At 34.1% G+C, this 14656-nt stretch overlaps 1 protein-coding gene across 1 annotated transcript in view; it reads right to left on the bottom strand.

Annotated features, from left to right (window-relative positions):
• RP1 (RP1 axonemal microtubule associated) overlaps positions 1 to 14656 on the bottom strand; it is a 189763-nt gene that overhangs the window by 174458 nt on the left and 649 nt on the right. Inside the window, exon 2 of the mRNA XM_032182911.1 lies at positions 13184 to 13359. Within this exon, the coding sequence (XP_032038802.1) occupies positions 13184 to 13359 (176 nt within the window). The remainder of the gene's footprint in view (positions 1 to 13183; positions 13360 to 14656) is intronic.

The raw sequence follows: 14656 nt of genomic DNA, 5'->3' as shown, positions 1-14656 counted from the left end.
ATTGTTAAATAATAAACTGCCAAACAGCTATTCCTATCATTAAGTTAAACTTCATCTTCACAACAATTGTCATAGCTTTAACACATTAAACATAAAAAATAGGAAGTACTAACTGCTAAACCTGAGGAAAAGTAGCAATTGACAGAATCACATTTTCCAACAACAGAGCTGTGTAACATTTCTTAAAAGTTGCTGCAATCTGCTTTGTCCACAGCTGAATTTTGCTCATTGTTTCTATTACAAAGGCAGTTCTTTACCCAACTTTCTGTGAAGCATGGCTGATGACAGGTGACCATATAATCCTCCATGTTAATCTAAATTATAAATGACAAACTTGGATAACTGTACGACATCTAAGTCACTCTATGCAGGTGTACCTAATGTAAGAAGAATTGCGTAGGTGTGCATAAACCTGCTGAAAATACAGCCTGAACAATGGGTAAGGAAAATGACCTGTGAAATCAGCAAACAAGATAATGGAGAAAAACGAGTATTCATTGATCCATTACATACTGTCTGGGAGAAAAAGTTGGGAAGTCAGTCTTACTAAACATGAAGAAAAGATGGTTCATGGATTGGAGTCCAAACAGAAAAAAAAGATGACATAGAAAAAATTATTTCCAGGTCCAAAACAAAAGAAAGAAAGAAAGAAAGGAAGGAAGGAAGGAAGGAAGGAAGGAAGGAAGGAAGGAAGGAAGGAAGGAAGGAAGGAAGGAAGGAAGGAAGGAAGGAAGAAAGAAAGAAAGAAAGAAAGAAAGAAAGAAAGAAAGAAAGAAAGAAAGAAAGAAAGAAAGAAAGAGAGAAAGAAAAAATAACCCTAACCAACAAACAAGCAAAGAAATAAAAACAGAAGAATACATTGATTGCTAAAGCAAATTTACAAAATTTGAGTTTCTTTATGAAAAAGGTATATTCACCAGCTGTTATTAATAATGAAAAAAAAAATATTACAGCTAAAATTGCTGTTTGAATGAATAAATACCTCTAAAATGCTGAAGAAGATGGTCAACTAAAGGGAACTGGAGTTATTTGAAATTGTAAAATAGAAGTCAATAATAAACAAGGTAATAAAATCAACTGGTTACTCACAGATACATGACATGAGGAAGGGTTTGATATCATGGAATGTACTCATGCGCCTGTTGCCAGAGATAATATGGATGTACCATAATGGCAGACACAGGTAGTAAAAAGTATTCAGACTAAGAAATAAGGAGTAAATATATTGCAACTTGTCCATTCTCCACAGGCTGTTTCAATGTACATAAAACAGAATATCTATCTGATAAATGTAGAAAAACCAATGAATACAGGATGTCGAACATTAAAATGAACAAAAGCTGTAATACTGATGAGGTCAGTAATCTAGATATGCCGTTATTGCTAGCACAAAACAGAGATCTGCATATTCAGAGGTAACAGTAAAATTATGAAAAAGCAGTCATACCTGGAGCATGGATCACAAAAGATAAGTTAGGTATGAAGCCTTTAGGAAAGCTACAAGTGTACACATGGAAAATGCAAAATGAAACAGAATCTATTTGGATTACATTTACTTTGGAACAGGATAGCAGAAAAATAGACAATGCAAGTCAAAAACATAATGAGACCGTCTAACTTGCCAAGGAAGGAGAATAAATCCTACTAGATGGTAGAAAGAAGTTATTTCTAAATGTCAGAATCTGTACGTTTCTTCCTGAAATGATCACTAGAGGAAAATACAATTTTTAATTAGATTTGATGGGCAGATGGCCCTTTAGAAAGAGATGTACAAAATACCCCTGAATAAGCAATCATAAACTGATTCATTTTAAATTAAGGTAGGACCAAAAGAATATCTTAAATGAAGCTTTTGATTTAAAAACAGCAAATTTCCAAAAGTAAGGGAACAGGTTAATGAAGGCAAATGAACTCTAAAGTGAGATGTAAAAAAGGAAAATAAAACAAATTTGTAAAAACAGTGATTTTATCATTTAAAAGAGAGAAAGAGACGTCATAGTCACTAATATGATGCAACAATGAGACTGTAAGATGCACCAAGAGAAAGATTTCTAATTAGAGAAATTTTACTGTCAGAGTCCAAGAGTTCAGAAAGAGAATCTTTCACATGCTGCAATAAGGTCTGGCAACCATATTCAAAAACAAATTAATTGAAGCTAGAATAGGTCCTGGAAAAGACAACCATTATGATTAAAGGAAATGAAGACAATGCCTTATGTGGAAAAAGAGGTGAGAGAATATCTGATTTTGTCAAAAGATATCAGGAGGAGGAAAATACATATCTAATTTAATGATGCGGATGGTTTTGGTACACATGAATGTAAACTAACTACGACTAGATTTTGGATAGAAATTGAAAAACAAGATAGATATCAGCAAAAGGACCCAAACTCTAGAACACCCCTTCAATGGAAATGACAATGACTATAGCTAATAAGTTTTAACATGAGACTTAGTCCTTAAATGTTGTACATTATTTATATGATTTTATATTAAATTATTACATGATTCTGTGTGGGTTTTTGTTTGTTTGCTTGTTTGTTTTTCTAGTAGAGAGACAAACTAGATAAACTGAAATTCTCTTCATAGGCCTGTAGTCAACACGTTACGTTGGCTATTTCTTTTTTTAATAACAGCAAGACAAAAATATAATTCCTTCCAGAAGAATAGCATAATTCATATAAAGCCTTTAAATGCCTACTGAATTTTCTTCTGTTCTATTCTTTACATATTATTTGATATGCTTGTCATTTCCAAGTATATTTTACCCTGGCTTATTCAGAAAGACTCTATGCATTTTGTAGCTAATTTACAGAATTAAGCTATATATAAGAAGTTTATATTACTCCTCATGGTGTTTTTCCCTCTGTCAATCAGCAGGTTCCTCTAGTCAACAGTTTTTGAGGGTCTCTCTTCAGTCTTTTCCAACCTAATAAAAGCAATTTTATTTTCTCTGTGTATCTCAGCCACTTAATATTCTGTATCCTCCCTGAACCATTAATGAATAAATAAACTTTGTGACAGCATTGAACATCTTACTGTCAACCTTTTGTCCTGCTCTGAGTTGACTATTTTATTCCTTCTCTTCCTGTTAACATTCTGAAATCAGGAGTCCTTCAGTGAATACAACAAAAATTTCAGTGCTTGCTGTGGTCTCTGTTAATTGTAATCTAAGTCCATACCACACCTCTCACCTTTCAAGTGCTCAGTTTGCTCAGTAACACTACAATAAACATCTGATTAAAGGTTCTTGAAAGTCTGAATAAATTAAGGTGTTGTGAATGCAGCACAGGATGCAACAGAATCCAACAGAAAGACTGCAAGTAATGCAGGTCAGTTTAACCTTTTGACATTTTTTATGGCATAGAAACTTTGTATGCAGACTGCTATATGGCATTTAATTACATTCTACTTATTTTAAGATTCATTTTCAAACAATAGGTTTTTTTTCTATTTTATTTTACCATAGGTAAAAGGATGAAAAAATATCCTTGAGACTCTTCATTTGGAGTAGTTCTAAAACATGCCAAAAAAATGCCCAAAAATGTGAAGATGGAAATAAGAAAATCATAAATAAGACCAGTGTAGTCAGATAAACACACAGCTATTTGGCATGAAATTTATTAGTAAATATCACAACATTGCTTTAGGGTTTTAATGTTGGTTTATTACATAGAATATAACACTGCTTCAAACAACAGAAACTTATCAGTTATTTACAAGGAAACATGGCTAACACTAGACTCCTTAAAAGGAATTGGAGAGCTTCTAGGTTTCCTACCCATACTTCAAATCCCTTTTGTTCCAGGTCCTGCTTCTATTTCTCTTGTATGTGCCTTGTTCTCCAGAGGGAGACAATCAAGGCCCATGGACCAAAAGGGATTTGTGTCAGGCTTTAATTAAGTCCCCAGTCTGGATAACTAAATGACCATGGTCCAGCATGTGGTACCATGTACACGCCAGTTAGTCTAGATGCAGCCTCCAAGAGTACAGAATGGACAAATTCTCATTCTCTACCTGAAAAAATAGCACTTTACTTCTTCAGGTATAGCTCTGACTTGGTTGATACTGAAGTAAGTTATTGTGCAGAACTAGGGGTTAAAATCTAAGCAAACAAACAAAATTAAATACTTTTCCTAATCACAATATACATTAAGTATTTTCCAATTTTATATTTAAAATCATTTTCTGAAAATTGTAAACCATATATAACTGCATACTAAGTATAAAGGATATTAAAAAATTGTGTAAACAGGCATCCAAAATAATTCTAATATTAGATTGAAAGACTCTGAAACATAAAATATGCCTAGGATTCTCATATTACACCATATTTACAGAAGAAAAAAAAAAAAAGAGTACAAAGGTTAAAAAAAAAAAAATACAATTAACACTTGTAGTGTATGTAGAACAGTTTAAAGTGTAAGTGGTGCAGCCTCTGAAGGGAATATGGCAAAGTCAGTCAAGAAGTCTGGATGCACAATCTCCCTTCTCAGCACCTGTGTAAGCCTAAATAATAAATAAGCTCCCTTTCCTCTATCCTCTGGATAAAAGAGGCAAATTTCATTTGTGGTCTGGATGTTCCTATATGGAGACCAAAAGTCATCTTTACCCACATAACTATTCTGAAGTTGGCTTTAAAAACTGAAATAGTTGTTTGATTAATCTATGTAAAATTAACATGACTACCATTTTCTATTTCTCAATGTATTACAGCAATTGAATAATATTTCCTACTTTTCATTTCAAATTAAAGATATCATTTGATTTTGTCCTGGACAAAGCATTTATATGGAACGGTAGTTCTTAAACTCTTTCTTGAAAGTCATGGAATATAAGTATCTTATCTTAGAATTTAGGCAGATATTTAAAATTTGATTTTCTGTTTGTTTGTTTAATCAGTAGTAGTTTTTTCTCTACAGAAGACATGGTCTGTATATTACTAAATATGTCTGAACAGATAGCATTTAGGAGAAAAGTTGTTGGTTTTTTTTTAGCTAAGAAACCACCATTAGAACAGTTTGTATGTTTATTTGTTTGTTTTTTCCTATGTTGTTTCTGACAAAAACAAAACAAAACAAAACAAAAAAACTAAGCTATTATGTATATTTCCATAAAGATACACAGTTATGTTTTACATTTATCTGGGTTGTATTCACATTGGAAGTTTTATTGGATGTGGCATTCAGCAGTTTATTTTGATAATATTTTTATTGAAGTTGTCACTAATCTGCTGTTATGGAACTTCCAAGATCTTTATTATATGTCTTTCTTATCTTTGCTGTATCCATTGTCTGTGGCACAAAAGCAAACTTTTCCTCCTAGTCCTCCTTCTCCTCCTCCTCCACCTCCTCCTCCTCTCCTTCTTCTCCTCATTCTTCTCTTTCTTCTTCTCCTTCTTCTTCTCCTTCTTTTCCTTCTTCTCCTTCTCCTCCTCTTCCTCCTCCTTCTTCTTCTTCTGTAGAAAAGGCATTTGCATTTTTCATATTTTCAGAGGCAGTATGTTCAATGTTATTTATAAAAGTGTCACATTTTAGAAATATTTCAGAATGACAGGTTTCTACTCGATCTGTCAACAAGGGAGACAATTTTTCTCCAACAATGTGAATTGGGCTCATTCTTAATATTTGGCATATTTCTGGCTTTGTGTTGGGTGGCTTACTCTTTGTGTCCACCATATAATCACTGGGCATGTGCTTGGATACATTGTCTTGACAATTGCTGACTTCCATAGGCTTTAAATTCATATTCTTTATACCATGTAACCTCCTTAAATTGCTCTTGTCTTTCAGAGTTGAAGATGTAAGTATCCCAATGTTACTAATAAAATCTATAGTGTTATTAGCATAATACCTGGTAAAAATATTGTTGGCAATCTTATTGATGAAGTTCCTCTTTAGGGTCACATAATTACTTTCATCTTTTACTAAATCTTTGCCTAACCATTGTAAATGTTCACTCTTACTGGCCAACAAACATAGGCCCATCTGGTTCTCAATATCAGATGCCTTTTGGTAAGCATATCCTCTCTGCTCCTCATTAATTGGTGTAACCATCACCGTCAGTATTGGACAATGTTGGCCACATATAGCATGGAGCTTATCCAGAGAATCTTCCTGAAGAGCATTTCTGTTAGTATTGCTAACATCAGTTGGCTGAGATCGTATGGGTTCATCATTTAAAGGCTGTTCCAATGGATGCACCTTGTTATCAGGCAATCTAAATTCTACCGATGCAAAGGCTGGAAAACTGGTATCAGCTTCTGTGGAAAGATGTGTGGAAGTAGAACCTACCATGACTGAAGGTTTGATCTTTTCTTTGTTCCCTACAGGAAGGGAGGTGATTTTTCCATTGAGGCCAAGTTTGCTTTCCCTACTCAAGTCATCCTGTAGAGGATCTGAATCACTACTGTGAGGCATGTTGAAGTAGTTGCAAAAATTTTTAGAGGGCTTAGCCATATCTTCAAGCTCTGAAGAAGATATTTCATTGAGGACTGGATACTGATTCAGATTGCCAAAGTGTGAGTATGGAGCATCATCACTGTTAGTATCAAGCACTGTGTCTGTTGATGTTGTATCCAAATTGCCATACATTCCAGTCCGCTCAGGTGGTGATCTTCTTATCAAATGGTTTTCTTTGAGAAGCCATTTGCCTTTATCAATCAATATTCCTTCATCTTCATTAGCATGTACACTAGGTTGACAATGTTGCTTTGGACGTTCCCTTGAGTTGTCATTAATATAATTTGTCTCTTCTCCATTAGGAGTAGTTGGTGAAGAAATACGTTCTTTTCTCCGTGTAGTTTCATCTTTGTTGATGATTTCTGGAAATTCTTGTGATGACAGTGAAGAATGTGAAAATTTCTCTGCAAAACAAGGCCTAGGTTCTTGAAAAAACTGAATGTTTTTTTTCACCACTGCAGAGCTGAATTCTTCAGCATCTTTCTGTAATGCTTTGGACATGTAAGGAAATCCTTTCTGAAAGTCAGGCTTAAATGAAGCTTCTGTCTTACCATAAAGTCGTTCAATAGTTCTTTTTACATAGCCAGTATTATAATGTTTTTCAAGTACTGCTTCTTCTCCACTTTCATTGGTCAAATCACTGGATGCTCTGAAGTTATAATCACTCTCCTCAGTATCTGGTCTGTAATCTGACCAGTCTGAAGTAGCAGGACTTTTTAAGCATTTTTTTAATTGAGAAGTGTCTGAACATGTTTTGTTCTCTGATTCTTCTACTTGCAATTTCTGTTCTCCTTCACTCATATCACATTCTGTAATTTGCTTAGATTCATAACAAAAAGATAATGGAGAGACTGTAGATAACCTCTCAGAGGTTTCCTCACAAGTTTCTGTGTCATCCTTCCCTTCCTGTACAGAACAATCCTCATAATTATATTCTGCAGAGGTGTCAGCAACTAGGTTAAGTTGATTGTTTGTTCTTTTGTCATAACCTGTTGACTTTGGATCAACTTTTTCATCTTCCCTTTGATGAGTAGTAACATCTACAATACATTTTTCACCTTCTATCTCAGAAGTATCCTGATCTAAAATGCAATTTTTATCATTAGAAGTTACACTGTGAACTGTTGAATTAGGCTCTACTGAAGTATCTGACTCTTCATTAATGTTTTTGTCATGAGGTTTTTCATTTAGATTATAAGCCATTTCTTCATTTGTTTCAGGTGGCTCTATATCTGATGAAAGATTACATTTAACAGAGTTAGTATCAGCATATTGACAATCTAGTTGGGTTTTCGAAGCACTCAAATCTGAAATCTCTGTTGCTCTACAAAGCTCTTCCTGTATATCTGAATAGCTTTCAAATTCACCTGATAATGTTAGAGCTTCTTCAGAATTTAAACTGTTCTTTTCAATACAAGGTTCAACTGATTTTTCTTCTTCATGCAAATGTATACCATTATGATTTTCAAGTATGGGTATATTCTCATGGCCGTGTGTGGAATCCTGTTTTTTTAATTCCTTTGCAGCATGTAATAAGTTATGTTCTGTTGTTTCTTGAAAATGTGAGAAAGCAGCCTTCAGTTCATCAACTTTTTGCATAACTGTTGCATGTTTCAGAAACTGTAACTGTGTAATTACTTCAGAACAGCTACAGGTAGCATTTTGCATATCATCTTTGGTTGTACCAATCAAACTCTCTCTCAGACTCAGTACTAGTAGCCAAGCTAGGAGGAGATTGGAGGAAGAACCAAAAGCTGGAGGAGAAATATCTGAAAGACTGTATGTTTTTCCTATACATCCAGCGTGCTCTTTCTGGAGACCAAGCAAAGTTGATTGTAACTCACGAAGCAGCATGCTAGACATACAATTATTCTGAATATCGGTTCCCATTTTCTCACTGACAATTGAACAATCAACTTGAACAGCAACTTCAGATTTTTTTCTATGGCACAGATCTGTGTCTTGAATATCAGACTCTGACGCCTTTTTATCATTGCCATGTGTTTCATGAAACACGTGCAGTTGACTGTCATGATGAAATTCTGACTGTAGTAAATACTTGGATTCTTCTACCATTGTTGTATTACCACAAATCAAAGAGTCAGTTTGGTTTTGACGTGAATATTTGGATGATTCTTCTAAAGTTCCCAATTCAAAAAGAGGCTTTAATGTTTTTTTGGTTTGATTATGTTCAAACAGGTGGTTTTTTCCAGTCACGTGCATTGTATTTGTAATAAATTTAGCTTCTTTATCTATAAAAGCATCAGTGTTTTCTTTAGAAACATGACAAACATCGCTATTATCCACATTCACCTCTTTTTTCTTTATAGGGGGTAAGACAGCATTTGGTGACAGGTTTTTCAGCCAAGTTTGGACATAGTTTTCAAGTGAATGCTCAACAATCTCCTCTTGAAAATTCTCTTGTTTCAGAGCCTCTACTGTAATGGAGCTCTCTGACATATTTAATTTATTTGCACCTTTACTTAAATTTTTCTTCATCTTCTTTTGCTTTTTCTCTTTCTTTAATGACAAATTTTCCAAAATGTTATCCTCCCTTCCTTTTTCTACTTTATGAACCTTTGGCACTTCTGACAATGTCTTTGAAATCATTGCCAAGTTAGGTGTCTGTTCAATAGAATTAGTTGTGAGATGCTTGCTTTCTTTCACAGTACTCTGTGTATCCTGACTGTTTTCAGTTTCATTTTTTGAATCAACTGTCATTAGATCATCTTCACTCTTTACAGACAAAAGGGAACTATTTTTTTTGCCTGACTTTGATTTTACCTCAGCCAACCGTTTCTTAGTTCTTGTTTTTTCATTAGGTGATAATCCATTTTGTTCCACTGAATTATGGGGATCATAATAATCTTCAGGACATATGCTTTTGTCTGAATTGTCAGACCTATCATTGCTTTTTACAAGTAATTCCATTTCTTTTTTCTGAAGCATTTCAGAACAATTATCCTGGGTTGTGGAAACTTGTGTAGTTTTGCTTGTGACAAGCATGTCTTCACTTTTAATTATCCCTGAAATTTCTTTATCTTTTTGATTTTCATATATACCTTTCTCTAGAAAGTTAGACAATAATTTTCTCTTCTTCTTTTTAGTAAGGGAAGATGCAGATTGGCTTTCATCAATCAGATGAGATGCTGTCAAAGATTCGGCCCTGACACTGATTTGATTCTCACTTTCACTAACAGGAGAGAATGCAGTTGTTGGATTTATTTTCTCAGGTGCTTTACTACATGAAGCTATCATTTTCTCCATCTCATTATGTTCAGGACAGACTGAATGCACTGAATTTTGAGAAGTTAATAAACTGGAAGCTTTGCATTTTCTTTCTTCATTTTTTGACTGAGATAATTCTGAATATCTAATGTAAGAACTCAGTGACCTTTTTATTTGTTTAATATCACATAATTCATGGGTATGATCTGCTGAAACTGGCCTAGCTGCCTGGTAATTTTTTGATGATGGTATGAAACCACTGATGTTAGCTTTGCAGGTTGATACTAAGCTATTATACACACCTTGCTCCACAACTGATTTCTCCAGTATGTTCTGTACCAATTCATTGTCATCAGGCACATCTAATGTCTTCCTATTTGTGGTTAAATCATGACTTTTGTGGCTTACTTTAAAAAGCATTTCTTCTTTTATATTCTCTGAAGAAAGCCTTAATATGTCATTGTCACTCATCTCACTAAACTTTGGATTACTGACACCTGATTTTTTTCTGCTTGAATGTGCTACCATGCAATACTCAGATTTGTTTTCTCCATTCTGTATTTCCTCACTATAGGAAAACTGTCCTATTGTCTTTTCCTGAACCTCTTTCTCAGATACCAAGGTGACACTTTCAACTACTGCTTTCTTTTGTCTAACACGTCTTGGCCCAGGGGTGGGAGGCCTATAAAAGCGAGGTCTGATATTATCCTCAGGTACATTACTTATATCTAGATCTTCAGATTTGCTCTTCTGATGGATATTATAACCATCCATTTTTAAATCAGATTCTGATTCTTTGCCTGAGACTTCATTGAATCGTTTTGATGAGTCTCCATCTCCCTTATTGTAGCTGTCCAAAAATGGAGTGTTCATTGGTTCTGTACGTTCTGACATATTTACATTAGATAAGCAGTCTTCTGCAGCCATTGCAGAATTGCAAACGGTAACATTTTTGTCACCTGAAAGACCAGCGCGACTTACAGTTGTTGTCCATTTAATGGTTTCTTCCTCTTTAATCTTGAATCGAACTTTCATTTCCACTGTCATACTGCCATCTTGATTAAGGTGAACAGATTTCTCAATGTCATCTTCAAACTGTGCCACAGATAATTCTTCCCCATTAACTGACTGATTTTCTCCTATACCATTATGATTGGCCGTAACATAGGAAGACTCTGAGTTGTTATCATTTGAGTTGTTATCATTGCTGGACTCTTTACCAGAAGAAACTGAGAATATCTGAGATCTAGAGCTAGAGATCACTTCAACTCTCGCTACCAATAATTACATTGAAAGAATCCAAATTCATTCAATAGTTGGAAAGTAGAGCAGACAGATATCACGGATAGGGATCCAGATGGTAAGACAGCAGACAGGCAGCAAAAGAAAAAAAGAAAAAAAGAAAAAAAAAAAAAAAAAAAAAAAGAAAGAAAGAAAGGAGATAAATTAGTACAAAAGAACCTAATGAAGTTGTGTTTTTTTTTTTCTAGAGTATTAGAAAGAAAAAGAAAAGAAAAAGAAATAGAAAAAAAATCATATCTCATTTTGCTATTAATTTTTAGAAGTTGTTCAAGAGAGAAATACAACCAATTTTTAACAGAACATCAAAGATTTAACTACTTTTCCACATCATATATTTTTTCAACAGGCCCTTTCTAATGCCTGAGCAATAGTCCTATTTGAAGCTCCAAAGACTAAAAAAAAAGGACTACATTCTGTAAATTCTCTCTTTTTATACTCATTTGGGAGTTGAGGCTACCTTGAACTTTTTTTAAGAAGTTCACAGACCTGCATCTGTTGGGCCTTCAGGCTACTAAATTTACATCTCTTCCGTGCCCTGACAATTGCTAACATATCACCTCCTATTAGTCCTTACAGTTAGTGCTAAAATGTGTCAGTCATGGTCTAAATATATATCTCTGGGATTAATTCAACAATCTGCAGTATGTGTCATTGCTTTAAGTAGTGTCATTGACACACGTGACTAAAGGCTACATTTTCAGTCCCCTATAGATAAGTAAACATAGAAGCACTTGAACTGCTTATAAAATCTGAATTTAAATCATGACCTTCTGAGATACATTTTATGCTACAGTACTCTAGATGTAAATGGTGCAAAACACAGTAAAGCCAAGGAGAATACTTTTAGACATTCAGTCATTTGATTAACCTTTAATAATTTGGCTCTTTAAATATTGACTTATCTCTTTCTTATGATTGTCACTGAAGAGGTGAGAGATAAAAGAAAATAAGGTAAAAATAAAACTTTGCTGTCTTCCAAGCAGATCTGGCTGTGAGTGAAATGGTGCATGTACACCCACACAAAGACATCTACAACTGTTACTGATACCTAAATATATAGAAGTCTTAATTTAATTGAAAGGTTTTGCTTGCAGGAAGCTATTTTAACATAACTAATACTAATTTATCTCACATTACTTGAATTTAAGCACGTTTTGCTCAGGAGAGTTACAAAAGTTTTTATAAAAAGACTTTTATGATTGACACATTGATATTATAGATAGGTGTCTATAATTTCAGGGGGAATGCTCTGTGAGTTCCCTATGCATATGCTTTCCCATGAAATATTTTAGACTAACTCCTTTAATGGAGACCAGACCAACAGCTCTGAAGCTGTGGAATGTCAAAGAACATGAAGTCTGAGAAAAACTAAAATTAGTAGTTTAGTAGAGACATAATAAACTATGACGGATGTGGAAAAAAACACCTTTAAGTAAATAGTAGTGCCTCATGTAGCAATGTGCTCCATGACATAGTGAGGATTACCACATAAAGTCTCAGGACAGAAACAATTCTTGACCATCCCCTGGCCAACTCACACTCACTGACTCTTGTCAGTGACACAACTCCTTGAGTAGTGAAAGGGAAAGTATGTATTTGTGCATCCTTTCCAAAACTTAACCAAAAAGCTTATTTTACAGTCATAAGGATTTAGAATTTCCTATAGGATGCAGCTTCACAAAAACATGTTGAGTCTGTAAGTGGATGAGTGCTGTAATGGTTTTCATGTTTATGTGGAGCATGGAACATGGGAAAAAAGTGAAAGTCATGATAATGACAAGTCAAATCCCTATTTGCTAGGTCCTAAAAACAGCACAAAAGTTTTCCTCAATAATTTCAGACAGTTAAGAACTCTAAAGTAACCTGTAGGATTTATTTTACCTCCACTGTTATTAAATGTGATGCCAAAATATTAATGACAATGACAATCAAGTGCATTACAACAAAATATACGTATAAATTTGTATCCATGTTCTAAATAAGTTGGTTTGAGACAAAATATGCATGCTAGCTGAGTACTTAGAAGAAACGTGTTTTAAAATGAAAATTAATATTTTCATCTTTCTTATACCTACAGATAAATTTTCAGCTGTCGTTTTAGAATATCCTTGATCCCAGTAAGATTGTCATGGTTTATGTCTTATACTGAGAGAGATAAACCAAATAATAGAATAAAAATTAATTCAAAGAACTTACTATTTTCACTTTCTGACTTGGCATTTGCTTTTGGGTACACACGATTTGCAATTCCAAGCAATTTAGCTGGTCGTGAATACCCAAGGGAATCATAATTGCTTGGTTTAAAAGGCTCTCTCCCTGCTGCGACTACAGCTCCAGAGCACAATATCAGGGCCTGAAGATTAGGAACCTGAAAAAAAAAAAAAAAAAAAAGTAAGAGATTTATCCTTTTTATGCTGTAATATCTTCACTTCTTAGTCTCTACATCATTTTGCAGCTGTCTATTAAATATGTATCACAGAACAGAATTAATTTTTCAATTCCTATAAGGCAATTCTTATCTCTGTTCTGACTTCAAGAAACAACACTTGGATACAGATCAAAATTTACTTATAATGTAATTGCTTGCATATGTTGTTTTATTTCATCACTGAAGAGTGATCATTCATAACCATGGAATAAGACTATGAATTTGAAGGTAGGTATATATATGAACATCTATTTGGAGGAAGAAAAGGAAAATTCAGAATACATCACAAACATTTCACATGTACTGCCATGGTGGAACTGAACAGAATCACAAAATATGTATTGGAAAAGATGTCTGGAGGTCATCTAGTATACAAAACAGGTCTAACTTTGGATCAAGTTGTTCAGGCCCTTGACTAACAGATTTGAATTTATGTTCCAAAATATATTGCAAGATAAGGCTTGAAAATTGCATTTCACTGACATCGGAGATAGGGAGAGTTTCCCAACCTAATACAGATCTTGACCAAACGGAGGGAAAACACAAGATTTCCCTTGAACAAGCACTCTGCATGGAATTCCCTTTCCAGATACCTGTTGTTAGGTATGATCACAAGCCCTTCTCTCCAGTTAAACAACATGCAGGAAAAACACTAAATGAGATAAAATTACATAGAACAGTGTGTAAAATTAAATTCAGGATTATTATTGCTGCAACATCTGGGTTTAGAGGTACAAAATTTGGTCTGCAGTTTAGATACTGTAAAATATAAGGTCTCCTAGTTCTAAGGCATTAATGGCAAAACACTGTCCATCTGTGTAATAATAAAGTAGCTATGGCTATTAGATACTACCTGTAATATTTTATAGCTTTAAAAATCACAGAAAACAGCTTTAAGACTAAAGTAAATTTCTGTTTAAATAGGGAAAAAATATATAACTGAAAGAATGCCTGAAAGAGACCTAAGTAAGAAAAAGAAAAGTGACTTTTCATGAAGACTTGAAATAAAATATCCCCACTTGTTTCTCTGTTATTGCTAGATTCATGTGTATTTATTTCCTTCAAGCTAGTAGCCTTCCTAAAGGGGAACAACCATAGAAAGGCAACAGCTGAAATTCAGCACATTAGATACTATAGCAGGCCAGTGTCTCTAGTTTACAATTGATAAAGTCACTTTTTTTATTATTTTATTTTGTTTTAGTTAAAAATAACCTAGAAGCAAACATCATCACTTCTC

This window comes from Aythya fuligula, chromosome 2 (genome assembly GCF_009819795.1).
Source record: "Aythya fuligula isolate bAytFul2 chromosome 2, bAytFul2.pri, whole genome shotgun sequence".
Classification (NCBI taxonomy): Eukaryota; Metazoa; Chordata; class Aves; order Anseriformes; family Anatidae; genus Aythya; species Aythya fuligula.
Note: the sequence above shows the minus strand (reverse complement) of the source record. Positions and strands in the feature narration are given on the sequence as shown.